Below are 17126 nucleotides of genomic sequence, written 5' to 3'. Positions count from 1 at the left end.
TGGTGTCCGGTCTGGAGCTGTTCAGGGGATGGTGGACATTTCTTTCCACTCCTGCCTTTTCCACCCCCATGAAGGGAGTGTGATTAGTTGTAATTCCCTGCCTTGTCTCCTCATGCCACTCCTTTCTTCTCCTCTTGGGTGGTCGGTGTGAAAGGTGACACTGGCATCCCTCGTCTGCCCTCTGCTCTGTGCTTTTGGGGGAAGCAAATGGCCTGCAGAAGGCAGGTATTCTTCTGTGCCCTGTACCCCCCAACCTCAATGTCCTAAAACCTGCAGGGCCGCCCTGCCCACTGTTACCTGCCACGGGGAGGCCAGTCTGCCTGGAATCTGGATTAGGAAGCCTATTTGGCTCTCCTGCTAAGTCGCTTCCTCCAATGCAGCCTTTTTCAGCTTTAAAGGTGAAATCTCAGTTTTTGTCTCCATCTGTCTTTGTGTTACTTCTCAGCTGGTTCAGTAATCAGGCCAGGAGGATGCTACTTTTTACTGGATGCCCCTTTGAATCTCAGCAAATACTCTTCCATTGTCTATGAAAATAAGCAGAGTCTTCAGCCTGACATTCAAGGTCTTCCACCAAAATGTCTGGGCTCAGCCAACTCTCTGGACCCAATTTCCCACCATGCTGTGCCCTGGACCTGCCAGGGCCTTAAGCACCACCACAGGGGCTCTCCTGGCGTCCTGGACATGCTTCGTGTTCTCTTCTGTCTGCTGAGCTCTGCTCCTTCCGCTCCCTGGTGTTTAGACCCCCAAATTCTACCCATCATACCAGCCCAAGCCAAGTGCCGCTTCTCCCTGTGCCTTTCCTGATCCCAATGGGTCAGATCTCCCCCTTCAGCACTGGATTTCTCATTCTGTTTCCTCTGCCGGGAACCCTCCTCTCCTCCTGCCTCCCCTCCTCCCCCAGCACGTGTCTGTCTGAAGTCCATGTCCACTTATCTCCGAGCTCTCCAACTGGATGCCCCCACCTGCAGCCTCCCCCAAGGCCCGGGGGTGTGGGATGCTTGTCCTAAGTGCTTCCATGGAATCCTGTATCCCAGCAAACACACTGAAGTGGAATTCTCTGCTCACTTTTCTTAAGAAACGTTATAAAGAAACAGATAACACTTCTATATAAACATGTACATATCCAAAGACAGCAGAATGGCCAGATGGTAAATCTCCTACATCCACACGGAAACCAAAGTGAGTGCCCACCGCAAGTAGCGGTCATGCTGGGGAAGGCACTGAAAGAGTCACTGGCATTAGTGAAACCTTTCTGGAATTCTCTGAGCCTCTGGGAAAGGCTCTCTTGAGAAGGGTTACCCTGTCAAGTGTCTGCTTCCAGCTGGTTAGTACATTAGAGACATCCCATCATTAATTCAACTCCCTGGAGGTTAGTAAGAGGCTGGGACTCTTGGTCCCTGGATCCAGTGAGGGAAAGAGATGCCTCCAGGCCACCCAGGATAAAGACAGTGAGCAAAGGGTCTCAGCTCTCTCTCCCCCCTCCCCCACCACCCCGTCTAAGAAGCACAAGTGCCAGAAAGTGGTGCTCAAGCAACAGCAGCTTGTGGCTCAAATGACATGTCTGAATATTGAGGCCACTGCATTTTTCTCACTGGCTGGAAGCTTGGGAAGCCTGATACGCCTCTTTGAAGTCTGCTCAGGGCCTGGGGAATGCGTGGATTTGCTCTGACGATACAGGGGTAGATAAGACCCTCTTGGGCTCAAGTGTCAAGAGGCTTTCCCAACTTGATAAATGCTGCTGGGAAAATGAGGAGAACTAAAACTCTGTCCTTTTTTAGCAGGAAGTGTTGAACCCCTCTTGCTTCTAGGTTGGGCTACAAAGAACAGACCCCATGATTAATCCTGGGGGATAACAAGGCCATCACCCTGGGCTATTGATCGAGAAGGTTCCAGGAAATAGTCCTGCCTGGGCGGAGGCCCTACAAGGTCACACCTGAACCTTTTCATTTCTCCAGGTGCACTGGGCCGTCCTTTTGTTATATTGGGTCACTGTCACCAAAAACCCTGCACTCACTGAACTGAAGGGGGCCTGGGGCAAACATGGGATGGGGTGACACCGTACCGATTTTGGTGAGCCATTTGGCCACTGCACCGTAGATCTCGTCCAGGATGAGGATGACCACAAGGTTGATGATGACCGCCGTGGCCGTCACCGTCACCCGGACATTGGAGCGTGTGGCCTTGTTGAGAGACAGAGCAGCCGCGGTTGTGATACGATAGACAATGACCCCAAAGACGATGGAGAACGTCAGGGCGATCTGTTCCGGAAAAAAGGAAGAGTCACACGTCAGTGGACAGTTACTGCCCACCTCTTACTAGACTCTGTGTTACATCAGGTACCATTAATCTGGGGTCCACCTGTGGGCAGCAAGGCACTGCCAACCTTGGCATTCATGCAAATTCCTAACATAGGTGCATTTTCCAGGAGAGAAAGTCTTTCATTTTTATCAGATTCCAAATGGCCTGTAACACACACACAAACTAAGGTTACCATTGGGGTGGGGAATATAGGGGAAGGGCAAAAAGGGGGTTATTATGGGATTCTAGGAAATCACGTGGGAAACTTCTGAAATTTGTAAAGTACCATAAAATTTCAAAAGTCTTTCATTCAATTACAAAAAATTGTAAAACCTGTTTAGAAGTCTTATAAATAAAAACTAATATATATAAAACGTTAAAAAAAAAAAAGCCACCTAAGACTGAAACACTGGATACAGTGGTGTGTGTGACACATGTGCTGTGCTATCTTTTATTAGGGAGCTGTCAATCTACTATGGGACTACGTTCAACCAGAGTAAATAATAAATAGTAAATAATGTAGTTGTGTCAAATGAAGACTGTAGCTGTGAACAGGACTGAGAGTCCAGAGGGGCTCAGGGAAGAGTCTGCGGGAGCAAGTGGATTTCATCTTGGCCTTCAATGAAAGGCAACAGGGAGCCCTTGAAGCTGTGTGAGCTGGGAAGGGTTAGAGTCAGAGCTTGATGAGGTGGGTGCAGGAAGGCTGCCCAAAGGAGAGAAAAAATGGAAAGAAACCCCCAGTGAGACTTTTAGACTCTCAGTCTTCAGGGTGAATACAGCATCACTCTAAGATTTCTCTACCAGGTAATTTGCAATGGAGGACTGAGATTTCTCACTGGGCGCAGAGATCTCTAGGCACTTTGCTTTAAAGGAACGTTTACCAGCTCCTTGACCTCCAGGGCCAGCCCCATTTCCTTTTTGCCGAGCCTGAGAATAATAAGGCGCTCTCCTAGACCGGCTCCCTCTCCCCTCTCCCCACAGTGGAGGAAGGGCCATTTCCAGGATGCAGAAGGATGTGAGGGGAAGACAGTGCCTGGAGGGGCGGGCAGAGGGCAGAGAGGGAACAGCAAGGTGTGCAGCCCACTCAGAGCAAAGTTCTAACTCATTTCTGTCAAGTGCAATCTTCTTTCTTAGAATTCTTTCTGCAGGAAAGGAAAGATTCAGGTCACATTTCCTCTGGGGGCAGGAAAGGGGGGGTGGGCGCTGGCTGCGGAGGGCTAAATGGAAAACAGGGGGAGAGAAGGGGGCAGGTGAAAAAAACACACTGTTCTGGACGACGGGGTGTGCCCTCCGTAGAAAAAAAGGAAGGAAGAGAAAGGAAGGGGTGATGAAGCGAGAGGAGGGGAGGGGACTCTGGCTCGGGCAGTGCTCCTCAAGCAGTATGAATGACACTCTGGTGGGCTGTGACGGGGAATGGGTTGCAGATGTGTCCGTGTGCAGACATCTTGAGACCTCTGGGGGTGCTGGTGGCAGCCTCAGCCGTGTATCCCCATGTGCTCTGCAAACATTAGTGCTTGCCTTGTGGACCACGGTGAAAAAAAGGAGCCCTCCATAAGAAAGGCAGGATGGCAGGGGCCTCTGGCTAGAGGGGATGTGTGTGTGTGTGTGTGTGTACACATGTGTGTCAGAGTGGAGGAGAGGGTAGATGGAAAAAACACTCCATGGGAGGCCCCTCCTCTGATGGAGGGTGGGGTTTGAAAGCAGAACCCTGGCCTCCAGGACCAACCAGGGAGGGATGACTACCATGGACGTGGGGAAACCTGGACATGAGATCACCGCCCTCCAACAATATAGACATTGCACTTCCCCGTCCTCTGGGATTGTCATCGCCAGACAGTAAGGGCCTGGAAAATGTGGTGTGAGATTCTTTTCCCCCAAAATCACTTTTGCAGTGAAGGCCAGTGATGGAAGTATTGATGAGGTTGGGGGGGGGCGCAGGGCATCGAAGAGCGAGAGAGAGTGTGTGTGTACGTGTGTGTGTATGTGTGTGTGTATTTGGGGCTGGGTGTGGGGGGATGACTGGAGAAAACAACAATGGCAAAAACATCCCTTGCCTTGGGGTCCACGGGGTGGGGAGGAGATCAGCTTCTATCCTCCTTCTCTAAGAGGTCCCGCTGCCAAGCTGGGGTAAGAACACACTACCCTGCCACTCAAAGTGTGACTTGGACCCGCTGCCTCAGCTGGGAACTTGAGAAACAGGCCGAAGCTCAAGTGCAAGTCCAGACCTACTGACTCAGAATCTGCATTTTTTAACAAGATTCCTATTCTTCTAGAGGCGCCACTCCACTCACTCAGGGAAGCCCTCCCCCGCCCCGGCTCCACCTCCATGTCCCTTCCCAGCCCTGGATGCTGTGCTTTGCCATCCTAACTTCTCTGGTCTTGATTTTCCATCTCAATATAGAAATCCGCTTCTCAACCTCTCCTTTGGTGTTTCCCACAAGCACCTCAAGATTCACAGTTTTCAAGCCGGAAGAGCTTGGAGAGCACTGACCCAGTCCCACGACCATTTTGCAGAGGAGGAAACAGGCACAGAAAGTGAAGCGATGTGCTCAAGGTCACAAGGCATAGACTACAACCCTAGCCTCCTAGATCATGGTAGGAATTTAAAAATTTTAGCATTTAGGGATCACCCACATCCAGCCCTTGATCTCATATACAAGGAAACTGAGGCCAAGGTAGCAGCAATGGGATTGGTCTAAGGTCCAGGTGGTACATGGCAAAGCCGAGATACTCATGGTCATGACATCTTCATCAACAGCAGCTAATCCATGTGTGTTCTCTTCATTTCATGATTCAAGCCATAGCTACACTAGCACAAATCCCTACAACAGCCATGTAAGATATGCCTTTTGTAGATGCAATTTAGTGCCATCTAGGATGTGAACCCTGCTCTATGGTTCCAACGTCAACGATCCCATCCTGACATTAGAACCCAGGACTTCTGGACCAAATCCAGCACTCTTTTCATCACTTTGGCTACATGATTGATTTTGTTTATTAAATTCAATGAATATTTTCTGACCACTTACTGTGCTGCAGTAAGTGTATTTCATGTATGTGATCAGGTTCCCAACTAGGCCAAAAGTGGGGACTGGTCTTGTACGGCACTCTGTGCCTCAGGCCATCACAGAGAGGTGCCTCCAGTGGGGAGCCTGCTTGGTAAAGACTTGCTGACCCTCAGCTCTGGGCAATCTCGCCCCTCTGCACTTGGTCCCCTATCATGGCCTCTGTGGTTCTTGGTGTATATATAAAAAGTATATATACACACATACAACTGTTTAAAGTTACTTTCCATTTATAGTTATTACAAAATATTGGCTCTATTCTCCGGGTTGTACAATACATCCTTGTGCCTCTTGGTGTTTGAATCCCATAGCTTTACTTGAGAACATAGCCAATTTGCAGTGGAAGGCATGCTACAGAGCCTTAATTTCACACTGCGACAGAGGTGGGAAGGAGAGCTGGTCTGGTCCCTACCCTCCAAGACTTGCATTCTGAATCGAAGTTAAGAAAACCATGGCAACCATACAACAAGGATGAGCCTGGTAGCAGCGGGACAGAGTGATGGGCCTCAGTTCAGGAGCTTCTAGAACAATCTGAGCGGAGAGCAGGGGGATTAGTCAGAGAAAATGCCACAGAAGAAGGTTTGGAACCATTTCCTAAGGGGAAGGCTTGTTGGAAGAATAAGGAGGAGCAAGTAAAATGCACAGGGCAGAGCAACCCCTGCTGAACCAGCAGAGAGCGCCCAGTTGAGAGCCCGACACATAGCAGCTCAATTTGAAAAACTACACGCACCTACGACTCTATCATTGACATACCAAGTTGTCTCTGGCACCTGCTTAATTAATTTATTTTCTCATGCAGTCATTCGTGAAACAGGTCTTGAGCCCCTACTGTGTGCCAGTCACTGTTCTGGGTGCCAGGGACACAGTGGCGAACAAAACAGACAGAAATTTCTGCCCTCATGGTGTTGACCTTCTAGTGGGGAAAGACAGACAATAAACTCATAAGCAGGTAAAATAGATAGTATATCAGGTGTGATCAATACTCTAGAAACAAAGCCAAACGGGAGTGTAGATATAGACTGCAACTTAAAACAGGGCAGGGTCAGGAAAGGCATAGGTGAGAAGGTGACATTTCAGCAAGGACCTAAAAGAGGAAAGCAGAGGACGGGGGTTCAGGCAGAGGGTGGCTGAAGCAATGAGCAAGGGGGAGAGTAGGAGTGGAAGACGGCTGTCAGAGAGGAGGAAGGTCGGCCCTGTGGGATAAGGATGTCAGCTTGCACGCCTCATGAGATGTGAAGCCTTCAGAGAGTTTTGAGCAAAGGAATAATATGACCTAACCTAGATTTGAAAAAGATCAGCAGGCTGATGATCTGCAGGGGGACAGTGTAACAGCAGGGACATGAGTTAAGAGGCCATCGTGAGAATTCAAGTGATGGAAGAGGGTTTCTGATGGCCGCTTCCCGAGATACACACATGAGTCAGTGATTGTCTTGGGTGTGGGAGGAAAACTCAGGCACCCAGCTCTAGAGGCAGCACATTGCCTCTGAAATCCCCTCCCACATAAAAAGGAAACAAAAAGAGGGTTAATTCAAAAAGGAAAGGAACTTTAGCTCAACACACTAGGTTGGAGAAGAAAGAGAAAATTCAACTTTGTCCACCCTGGCCTCTCCCATGGGTGCAGAACATGAACACCGCACTGGGCTTTTCTTTGCACTCGTCACGCCATGAAAAATATCCCCAACTGATGACAGACTGGCATCACTAAAACCTTCCTCATGGTCGTGGTCCTGGTTTCTTCTGCCAAGGTTTAGTCACAGGGGGTGGAGGGGGAAATGATATCTGATACTCAAGTTTGTTGCCATAGGTGCCTTTGGCTAATTACATAACAAAAAACACTCTTTTATAAACACCATCCTGACCCCTTTATCTCAAATTCCACACTTTGTTCTAGAGAAATGCCAAGCCACTTTCTGGAGAAGACTGGGTTTGTTTTTTCTAATGAAAAATATGGGGAAAAGTTAGTGCAAAATAAGGATTTTAAAAAATTCAAATTGGTAGGGGACTACAGAATTTATTGTCCAACCCGGAATTTTTTGAAAGTAGAAAGGAGCGCTCTTCACGATGATCTCAGTCAACAAGCCTAGACCAGGACTAGTCCAGAACACCCACCTATATGAGGTGACCTAACTACCACTCTACTCCCAGTTTCCACACCTGCTGGCTACAGCTGGGGGATCCCAGGCAGAGTGAGATACCTCAATGAGTTCTTGATTCTGATACAGAATCTCCTGTTTGTATCAAGATTTGGAGTTAGGTGGGGTTGGGAAATGGAAGATAAGAGATAATCATTTATTACTTCTGAATGACACACAAAAAATTTCCCACCCTCCATTCTAGCTTTAGGAGGTCTCCATGGAATTTTTTAAAAATTAAAAGATTGAGGAGATGAACCTCCACTGAGCTGGTTTTCAGTGTTTGTCAACAGTGATGTCTATTTGTTGTAGACAGTGACCATGGTGATGCTACGAGGTCTTCTCTCAGGCAGTAAATAGGCTTCTATTTTCAGTCCTCTCCCTCCCTGACCTATCAGTGGCATCTGACACAATGAAAGACCCTCCCCTCTCAATATCTTCTTGGCTCCCGGGATCCTCCCCTCTTTCCTGGCTCTTCCTTTTCAACCTTCTCTTCTGCTCTTTCTCATGCTCCCAAATTTTCATAGTACAGTGTCTTGGGACTCAGTCCTTGGACTTTCTCTATCTACCCTGACCCCCCTGGGGATCTCACACAATCTTATGGCTTTAAATACCACCTCCACCATCTGATTAGGGCTCCAGCCTGGGCATTTCCTCTGAACTCCAGATTTACATCTGCATGAATGCAACTCCAGGATTCCTAGGGATAACTCTAGCTTTCTGAAGATAAAAACCTCAGAGTCATCTTTGACTTCTCTCTGTTTTACATCCCATGATGAAATTCTTTGGGGTCCACTTTTTCTGCACTTATATGCACTGTCATTTGCATGGATCTGACTCTAGGTTTTCTGTTTTGTTCCATTGGTCTAATACCCTATTTCCACCCCCTGCACCACATTGTCATACTTAGTATTGTTTTATATTAAGTTTCTGTTTGGCAGAACACCATATCCCTCCTGATTCTTCTTCAAGAGTGTCTTGGCTCTTCTTAGCCTTTGTGCTTCCATATACATCGTCAAGGAGACAAGATAAGGACCTTAGAACACTATTGTTCTATTTATTGTCCACCCAACTTGTTGTGTATATTTTAATTCTACCTTATTTTTAACTCCATGAGGCATCACCATTATTGTTTTCACATTCAAGGTTCCTATAGAGTTTTCCACTTATTTATCATTTTGATTGTTCTTTGTTTCTTCTTAAAACTATGGTTTTCCATATGGGATCACATCTGAAGTAAATTCTTAGAATTCCTTTAGTGAAAGATTCAGTTGGTGGGAAACTCTTGGTCTTTGTCTATAAATATCTTCATTTTATCCTCATAATATTTCTACATGATATTTTTCCTGGTTATAGGATTCTGGATTAGTAATTGTTTTCTTTTCAGCACACTGACGATAGCAGATCACTTCCAGTTGCTATGAGAAATCAATGATCAATCTAACAGTCTCTTTGTTAAAGGTAATTTGTCTTTTGATTTCTGACTGCATTTGAGATTTTTCTTGTGTCTCATATAGTCTATGATTCACTATGGTGAATCTAGCTGTAGATTTATTTTATTTTTTTCTACTTGGGTTTCATGGGGATTCTTCAATCTGTGGGTTGGAATTCTGTAGCAGATTAGGAAACCATCAGTCATTGTATCTCATTCATTAACTTTTCTCTTTCCTTTTTTTCCGTAGTGCAATTAAATGTATGTTAAATCTTTTCATTCTATCAATATTTCCAAATCTCTTAATTTCTCTTCTATATATTTCATCTTTTGCCTCCCCATGCTGCATTATGAATAATTTCTTCTAACCTGTACTGCAGTTCACAAGTTCTCTCTTAAGCTGTGTCTAATTTGTTGTTTTAGATATATGTATATTATAATATATAAAACATTCATATACATGTAGAACATGTTAAATATTCATATATATGTATTTCATATTCATATATTTATTTCTAACAGATTTATTCACTGCTTTTCAAATCTTCTAGGTCATTTTTTCCAATAGTTCCTTATTCTTTGCAGACTTTTCAGGCTTGATGTTTTAACTTGTAACTGGTATTTCCAACATCTTTAGTCTTTGCTGTCCTTGCTCTTTCTCAAGGTGCTTTAACGTCTTGTGTAATTGGTTGTATTCTCTTCATCGCCCTTGAAAATTCTTTTGGGGGATTTCTTGAGGCATGAGTCTGCCATCCTCCAGGGAGAACTTGTATTTGCTTCTGCTGGGCACATGAGAGCACTGCTAGTTTCAGACCAAGTCCACAACCTGAGGTTCCCAGTCCTCTTCTGTGATGCACCAGGCTATAAATCCACCATGGGGACTGCCCATGGCTACTTCTCAGGGACAGGGATTTTGTTTTCCTTTTTTCCCTATTCTGCTTAGAAAACAACAATTTTCTCTGAAGTCCCAAAGTTGGGGGCCAGGGGTGTGGTAGTTGTTCAACTTCATTCTTTTTTTTTTCAATTAAATTTATTTATTTATTTATTTATTTATTGGCTGCGTTGGGTTTTTGTTGCTGCCTGCAGGCTTTCTCTAGTTGTGGCGAGTGGGGACTACTCTTTGTTTTGGTGCACGGGCTTCTCATTGCAGTGGCTTCTCTTGTTGCAGAGCACGGGCTCTAGGTGCGCAGACTTCAGTAGTTGTGGCTCATGGGCTCTAGAGCACAGGCTCAGTAGTTGTGGCCCACAGGCTTAGTTGCTCCATGGCATGTGGGATCTTCCCGGACCAGGGATCAAACCCATGTCCCCTGCATTGGCAGGCGCATTCTCAACCACTGCGTCACCAGGGAAGTCCTTATCTTCATTCTAAGAGTGCAGCCCTTCGGAGTTCCAATTTAATTTGGTGAGCACTTCCTGCTAGAAGCTCTCCTTGAGCCAGTCATACCCCCTGATTTCCATCCTCTTTGCCCCATAAAAACTACCAAAACCAAAGCCCAAGTTTGCCTCGATGGGAAAATGTCCTCAAGTTAAAAGCAGCATTCGTGCCCAGATATTTGTTTCTTTGGTTCAAGTTCAGTCTAGTATTCCTGACTATCCCGTCCATCCTTCAAGCTTTAAGAAGATTGAAAAATATATTTATCCACAGTTTTTTGTTACTTTCAGCAAGTTTGAATGCTACAAATATCCTAACCTACCACTGGAGATGGAAGTCTATTTTACTTATCCATTTTCTTATTTATACACATATTTCTTATCTGTAGACTCCTTAAGGGACAGGTTATTTTACTGCAATTTCTACGCTATGCCCAACGCCTAAGAATAGTGTCAAGCACATAGTTGGCACCCAAGGAATGTTGTTTGAATGAATGAATAAACTCTTTGACAACATTATGCATATTTGGGGAGGTTTGAAGCGCTAAATTAAACTTCGTACCATTTAACACATCGCAACTCCCCACATATTCTTGAATACATTCCACTCTTGATAAGCAATGAGGAGATAGCAAGTGCAGGCTTCTAAGTGCTGGCAAGGCACCCAGCACCTCTGTACTTCAGAGGTGTTGAATCAGAAGGTGCCCAGGCATCCTTCACTTTTTAAACTTCTGAGATTAGGACATGGTTCCTGTCTTCAACGATCACAAAGCTAATAATAATGGAAATACCCTCAGGCCAGGGTCAGAGTCACCTCTGGCCAGTGGGGTCAGAAAATTAATATGATTTCAGTCCTCATTTCTGGAATAAGCAAGCCCTTCTCCAACCCCGCAACTAATGCGTAAGGACAGAAATTCCCACCATGAATGCTAGAAGGCGTCTACCTACATAGATGGGGGCGGGGGCAGGGCCAGGTGTCTTTGTGCCCCAAGCTCAGTCCTCTGAGTTTCACCTTCACCTGAAGTCTCCTCGCTTCAGTTCCTCATGTCTCACCTCTCCTGGCTCCCAGGAACAACCCGCTACCCCTTTACTGCTCAACTTAGACATGAATCACAGACCTATTCCTCACCTTCCCCGACACAGCGGAGACCATCTGGGTCTCTCCACAGGGCTCTTCCAAACTCTACGGGAGAAGACCAGGAAACAAACACAGCAACTACAGGGAGGCTAAGGAATCAGGCTTACAGAGCCCAAGTCGGTTGTCTTCTGTGGCTTCCAGATGCTGTTCCACCAGCCACCGGCCACCAGCAAGAGCCAGCTCACAGCCCCAGCAGGCTGCCACCATCCTACAGCCACCTCACCCGCACAGGGAAGACCTCCTTCCAAGGTCTCCAACCGCCCCGACGTGGGAGACACCTTCTCACAACCCACCCCTAGAAGCTCCAACTTCAAACATCTGTGGTCCAGGGTGGGAAGACAGAACCCCCTTCTATGGCCACTGAAGGCCACTGACCCTTCCCAGGGCTGGCGTTCTGTCTGAAGGAACCACCTTCCCCTCTTCAAGTGACCGACAGCAGCAATGGCCTGGCTATCAAGGGAGATCCTGTCCCTCTAGAAGGACAGTGGCCTCGTCTCCACTAGCCCCTCATCATCGCCACAGCAAAACAGACTAACACCCCCAGCGTTCACACAGCAGGATCCACACGCACACGTCACGAGCAGGTGTTCCCGCCAAGAAATTACCATAAACAAGATGGAGGCGAAGTTCATCAAGTAACCCGGGAAACGATCTTTCCAGGTCAGCTTATCTTCATCATCCTGGGGAGAAACAGGAGAACAGAGACCATCAGATGCCACAAATAACAGGTATAAAACGTCTCTCAGTCTTCCATAAATGCGCATATCATTAGTCATTCATCACTCGACTCCGGTACTTTTCTAATCTCTGATGCTTTACCCTCCGCGTCAATAACAGTCCTCCTAATTCTGTGATTTCTAGATAGCCTGGAAAATCTGTGGTGAAAAGAGGACAATATTTGATTTCAACCTCATATTGGGCTGAAGTTTTAGTCCAACCACTCATCAGCTGTGCCATCTTCAGTGTCTCTTAATATTTCTGACCTTCTGCTCCTTCATCTGTAAAGTGGGCACAGTCGTGACCTCCATCCTGGCTAATGCACAGGATGGTTTTATTTGTTTTGTATTATTTTAATGAGAAACACATGATCAGGGTAAAACAAGAGACAGATGACAGATACAAATGACCACAGGGAAGCATCCTAAAATAGATCATCATTTAAATCAAACATCAACCACTGACCTTAGATCCAAAGTGTACAAACTACCCACAATTTTTGTTGTTCAAAGATGTGTTGTCATTTGTCATATATGCTGTCATTTGTTTCCTCCAAAACAGCTGTTCTCCCCTGGTCACAAACGAAGACCATTCAAGGTGCAGGTTAAGCTGATGCCTTGCTGTCAGTATGACTGAGAACCAGATTGGGTCCAGTTCACAGGCTGCTCTCCTGGGATCACCATATCCCTGACCACATCCTCCTTCCACAGCCCCTAAGGACCCTCACTGGTAGGGTGATGCCAACAAGGCATGAATGGTAAAACCTCAGTCAATAAGGGCTTCCCTGGTGGCGCAGTGGTTAAGAATCCACCTGCCAATGCAGGGGACACGGGTTTGAGCCCTGGTCCGGGAAGATCCCACATGCCACGGAGCAACTAAGCCCGTGCGACACAACTACTGAAGCCCTCGTGCCTAGAGCCCATGTTCCACAACAAGAGAAGCCACTGCAATGAGAAGCCACACACTGCAACGAAGAGTAGTCCCTGCTCTCCGCAACTAGAGAAAGCCCGCATGCAGTATTGAAGACCCAACACAGCCAAAAATAAAATAAATTTATAAAACGAAAACAAACCTCTGCCAATTAATTGCCACATAATTTTAGCCCAGGCACCGGATTTCTCTGAGCTGTGGTTCTTTACGCTTAGAACTGATACAGTGTCCTACAGACTACAGGGCTGTTGTGAAGACCATCTGAAGCCACCCTGGGGAGGATGCCAGGAAAATGGCAAAGCCCTCCATGCCGGCGAGGTAGGGCCCCCTGCATTTCCGCAGCCTGTCTGAATCTAACTCAGCAAGCCAGAGTTCCAGGCCCCGCTCGGTGCTCTCTTCCCTCCTTGCCATGATCTCAGAACACACCTGATCTGGCTCTAGCAACAGTGCCATCTAGTCTTTGGAAGCCTGTACTGTAGGTGAAAGGCCTCCTTGGCCTAAAAAGACTTTTTTTATTTTAAACCTTTGTGTGCCCACTGTGTGCAGACCTTGGGGCCAGGCATGGTGGGAGACAGAGGATGGCAGACACCATCACTGCCCCTGGGGGGCTCCTGGTCCAATGAGATAGAGGTGACACCCACACACCAAAAATGCTTGCTGGTTTGGGAATGCGGGTTACCCTGGGAGTGAGTCTGGTGGGGGGATTGGAGGAAAGGAATGGTGTGTCTTTCTCATGGCGTGTCTGGAGCTGAGCACAGGGCTGAGCTGGCTAAAATGGGGTGGAAATGAGCATTAAGGCTGCAGTCATTCAGTACCGAGCGCTTTCATTTTCTGATGACATCAACAAAGGATGCTCCGTTTCTCATAGACCCAGACAGGATCAGGTCTCCAGACTCCGAGCCCAGCAGACTTTCCATCACACAATGAGAACAAGGTCACTGCAGCTGTGACCATCCTGAACAGGTGGGACTATAGTGATCTATTTCTACTAGGACTAGAGCAAGTCTTCTAAATGAGGCCAAACATCAAAAGGGACTAGCATGTCTGTCTCTTTTCCTCCAGTATTCATTCTCAGCTTCACTCACACCAGTGGTCTTTTCCTTTAAGATTCTGATGAGGAAAACTGAAGGTGGGCAGGTAGATGATAACTCCACAGGGGTTATGCAAAGAAGTATAGGGATGTGTCGTGGGGCTCATCCTGAGGCATCTCTCACTACAGTTAAGGTCTGGATGATTCTCTGACTCTTTTCCTGCTCTCTGACCTGGGGATGAGAGGTTCTGCCTTATAGGTCAGCAAACCAGGTGCGCTCAGAAATACCAGCGGTGGGGAGGAAAGGGGGAACTCCAGCTACAGGTTCTGTGTCACCAGTTCCTCCCCAGTGGGGCTCCCTGAGTGGGAAGCAGGGCAAGGGGAGGTGGAAAAACCTGTGCTTGGTCCGTGAAATGAAAGGAAGTGGTGAAAAAGCAGTCAGTAAGGATGAGACCAGGCTCAGAGTGGTCCTTGGGGATGAGATGGACAGTCCTGGGAGAAATGGGGGACAGGAAAGTACAAGCAGAGGGCAGGAAATGTGGCCCCAGATGAAATGGGCTCAGAAATAAGTACAATCGTAGAGGATGACTAATAAATCCAAGGGAGGAGGCAGGCGGCCGAGATGGTTTCGGCTAAGGTTCTTGCCAGGTGATGTCCACCTTCTTCAGGCCAACGACCAAGCAGGATGAGGTGTCTTCGGACCAGCCTCTACCCCGCAGTGACAACTCTGTCCGAAATCGAATGAGTTTCGGGTCTGTTTTACTCAACAAACACGGTCTGAGTGCCTGGGGCGGACCAGGCTCTGTGCTGGATACAGAGGACACAGGGAGGAGAAGGCTCAGCCCTGCACAGGAGGAGCTCAGATGCCACAGAGGACGCACGAAGAAGGATTTCAGAGCTAATCCTGGTAAGGAAGGTGGTGTTACTATTTTGCATAAACATGAGGCATAACTAAAAACAAGTGGAAATCAATGTCCTCTCAAAGCAACTACCCTAAAGGACAGTACTCGCTTTGATACAGATGTTCTGATGTTTGTTGAAAAGTCACTCTCCGCCCATGTTTACACCAACGAGCCCTTTTTTTTCTGGAAGTGAAAGCTTCCAACAGACACACAGTTTTCCTACATTCAGACAGTTTCCAAACACAAGCACCGAGAGAAACACCAAGATTACAGACTGCCTTCCAAGCTCCCAAATACTAGTAAAGATGACAGTCAAGTGGCCTTTATGTATAATAACTGACTCTGATAGCAAAAGCTAATTAGAATCGCCACTCATTGGCACATGAAAGATGTGAAGATTCATGGCAAAATACCATCCAACTAACTACACTCTGTGCGAAAGTCACATAACCAGCTAACGGGATTGCAGAAGAAAAGTAGAACTTGGAATCAGAACTTCTGATCTCAACTCTTGGTTCTAATACTTACTAGTCAAGTGACCTTGGGAAATCCCTGGAATCTCCATTTCCTTGTCTGTAAAGTAACTACATCCCTTATCTGTAAAATGTGTAGATGGTTACATCTATTGTACCAAATTACCACGCGTTTTATATTAATGAGCCAACCTGTGGAGGGGCCAAGCTAGTGCATCTGCACACACAGGTAGGCGAGAACTCTCAGCCCCTCCCTTGCCTTTTAACATGGAGATGACAACACTTGTCCTACGAAAGTGGCAGAGGTCGTACAGGACTCCCACAGCTGAATGCCTGGGAGACAGCTGTGTCAACTCTAAGGCATCACACTGAAGTAAGGTCTGATCAGGTTCAGGATTATAACAGAGGCAGGTGGTTAGGAAGCGCTCAGCTAATTCACCATTGTTAAGCCACGAGCGCCTAGCTACCGTCCACGCTTGTGTCCTTGTCCCTGTGCTATGGTTCCCACTTCCGCGTCTCCAAACAGGAAGTAGCACGGTGACATTCACATCAAACTACATGTGTCCTTTTGGCAAACTGAACAGTTGGAAATGCAATCACTGCAAATGCAATAGATGAAAATACCATTCAATCAAATCCCTTGGAGGGCAACCTTGAAAAGTGGCTAATTATCCCTGAGTTGGTATTTTTTTTTTTTACATTAAGGTATGATTTACGTATAGTGAAATTCACCTTTATTAGTGTGCAGTTCTGCAAGTTTTGATAAACACGTGTATATTGTCATGTAACCATGACCACATTCAAGATACAGAACCCTCACCCCCTCAACTGCCCCCAGGTCTCTTTGTGGTCCATCACCTCCCTCTGTCCCCAGCTCCTGGCAAGACCTGTTCTCCATCCCTTTAGTGCTGCCTTTTCCAAAATGTCATAGAAGTAAATTCACACAGTATGGACCCTTTTGAGTCTGACTTCTTTCACTCAGTGCCCTGCATTTGGGATTCACTGCTGCTGCAGTCTCGGAAATCTGTCCCTTCTTATTGCTGAGTAATGTTTCACCGTATGGATGTGCCACACTTCATTTAACTGCCCCTGGCTGAGAGATGTTTGGATTGCTTCCAGTTGTCGTCGATTGTGAGTAAAGCCATCAGAAGGAAGTATTTGTGTGCTGGTTTTGGTGTGAGCATAGGCTTTAGGTAAATACCAAGTAGTAGAAATGCTGAGTCATGGGTTGAGTGTATATTTGGTTTACAAACAACTGCCAGATTGTTTTCCAAAATGGCTGGGCTAGTTTTGCATTTTCACCAGGAACATATGAGAATGCCTTCCTCTACTTTCTTTTCTTTAAATAAACTTTTCTATTTTAAAATAGTTTTAGATTTACAGAAAGGCTTCAAAGATGGTACAGAGTGTGTGTGCATGTGAGTGTGTGACACACATCTACACACACACACACTCTGCACCCAGTTTCCCTATTATATTAGTATGGGTACATTTTTGCAACCAATGAACCAATACTGTACCTTATTATTAACTGCAGTTCACACCTTATTTGGATTTTCTTAGTTTTCACCTGATATCCCTTTTCTGCTCCAGAATCCCATCCAAGATTCCACAGTATATTTAGACATCATGCCTTCT

At 46.5% G+C, this 17126-nt stretch overlaps 1 protein-coding gene across 8 annotated transcripts in view; it reads right to left on the bottom strand.

Moving 5' to 3' along the window:
• The window catches only part of ANO2 (anoctamin 2), a 357498-nt gene that overhangs the window by 71257 nt on the left and 269115 nt on the right, over nt 1–17126 (bottom strand). For all 8 annotated transcript variants that reach the window (XM_057702096.1, XM_057702095.1, XM_057702097.1 and 5 more), the window contains 2 exons: nt 12042–12116; nt 2063–2258 (listed from right to left, as the gene is read on the bottom strand). In XM_057702096.1, coding sequence (XP_057558079.1) covers nt 2063–2258; nt 12042–12116 — 271 coding nt within the window. The remainder of the gene's footprint in view (nt 1–2062; nt 2259–12041; nt 12117–17126) is intronic.

This window comes from Hippopotamus amphibius, chromosome 12, assembly GCF_030028045.1.
Source record: "Hippopotamus amphibius kiboko isolate mHipAmp2 chromosome 12, mHipAmp2.hap2, whole genome shotgun sequence".
NCBI classification, from domain to species: Eukaryota; Metazoa; Chordata; class Mammalia; order Artiodactyla; family Hippopotamidae; genus Hippopotamus; species Hippopotamus amphibius.
Note: the sequence above shows the minus strand (reverse complement) of the source record. Positions and strands in the feature narration are given on the sequence as shown.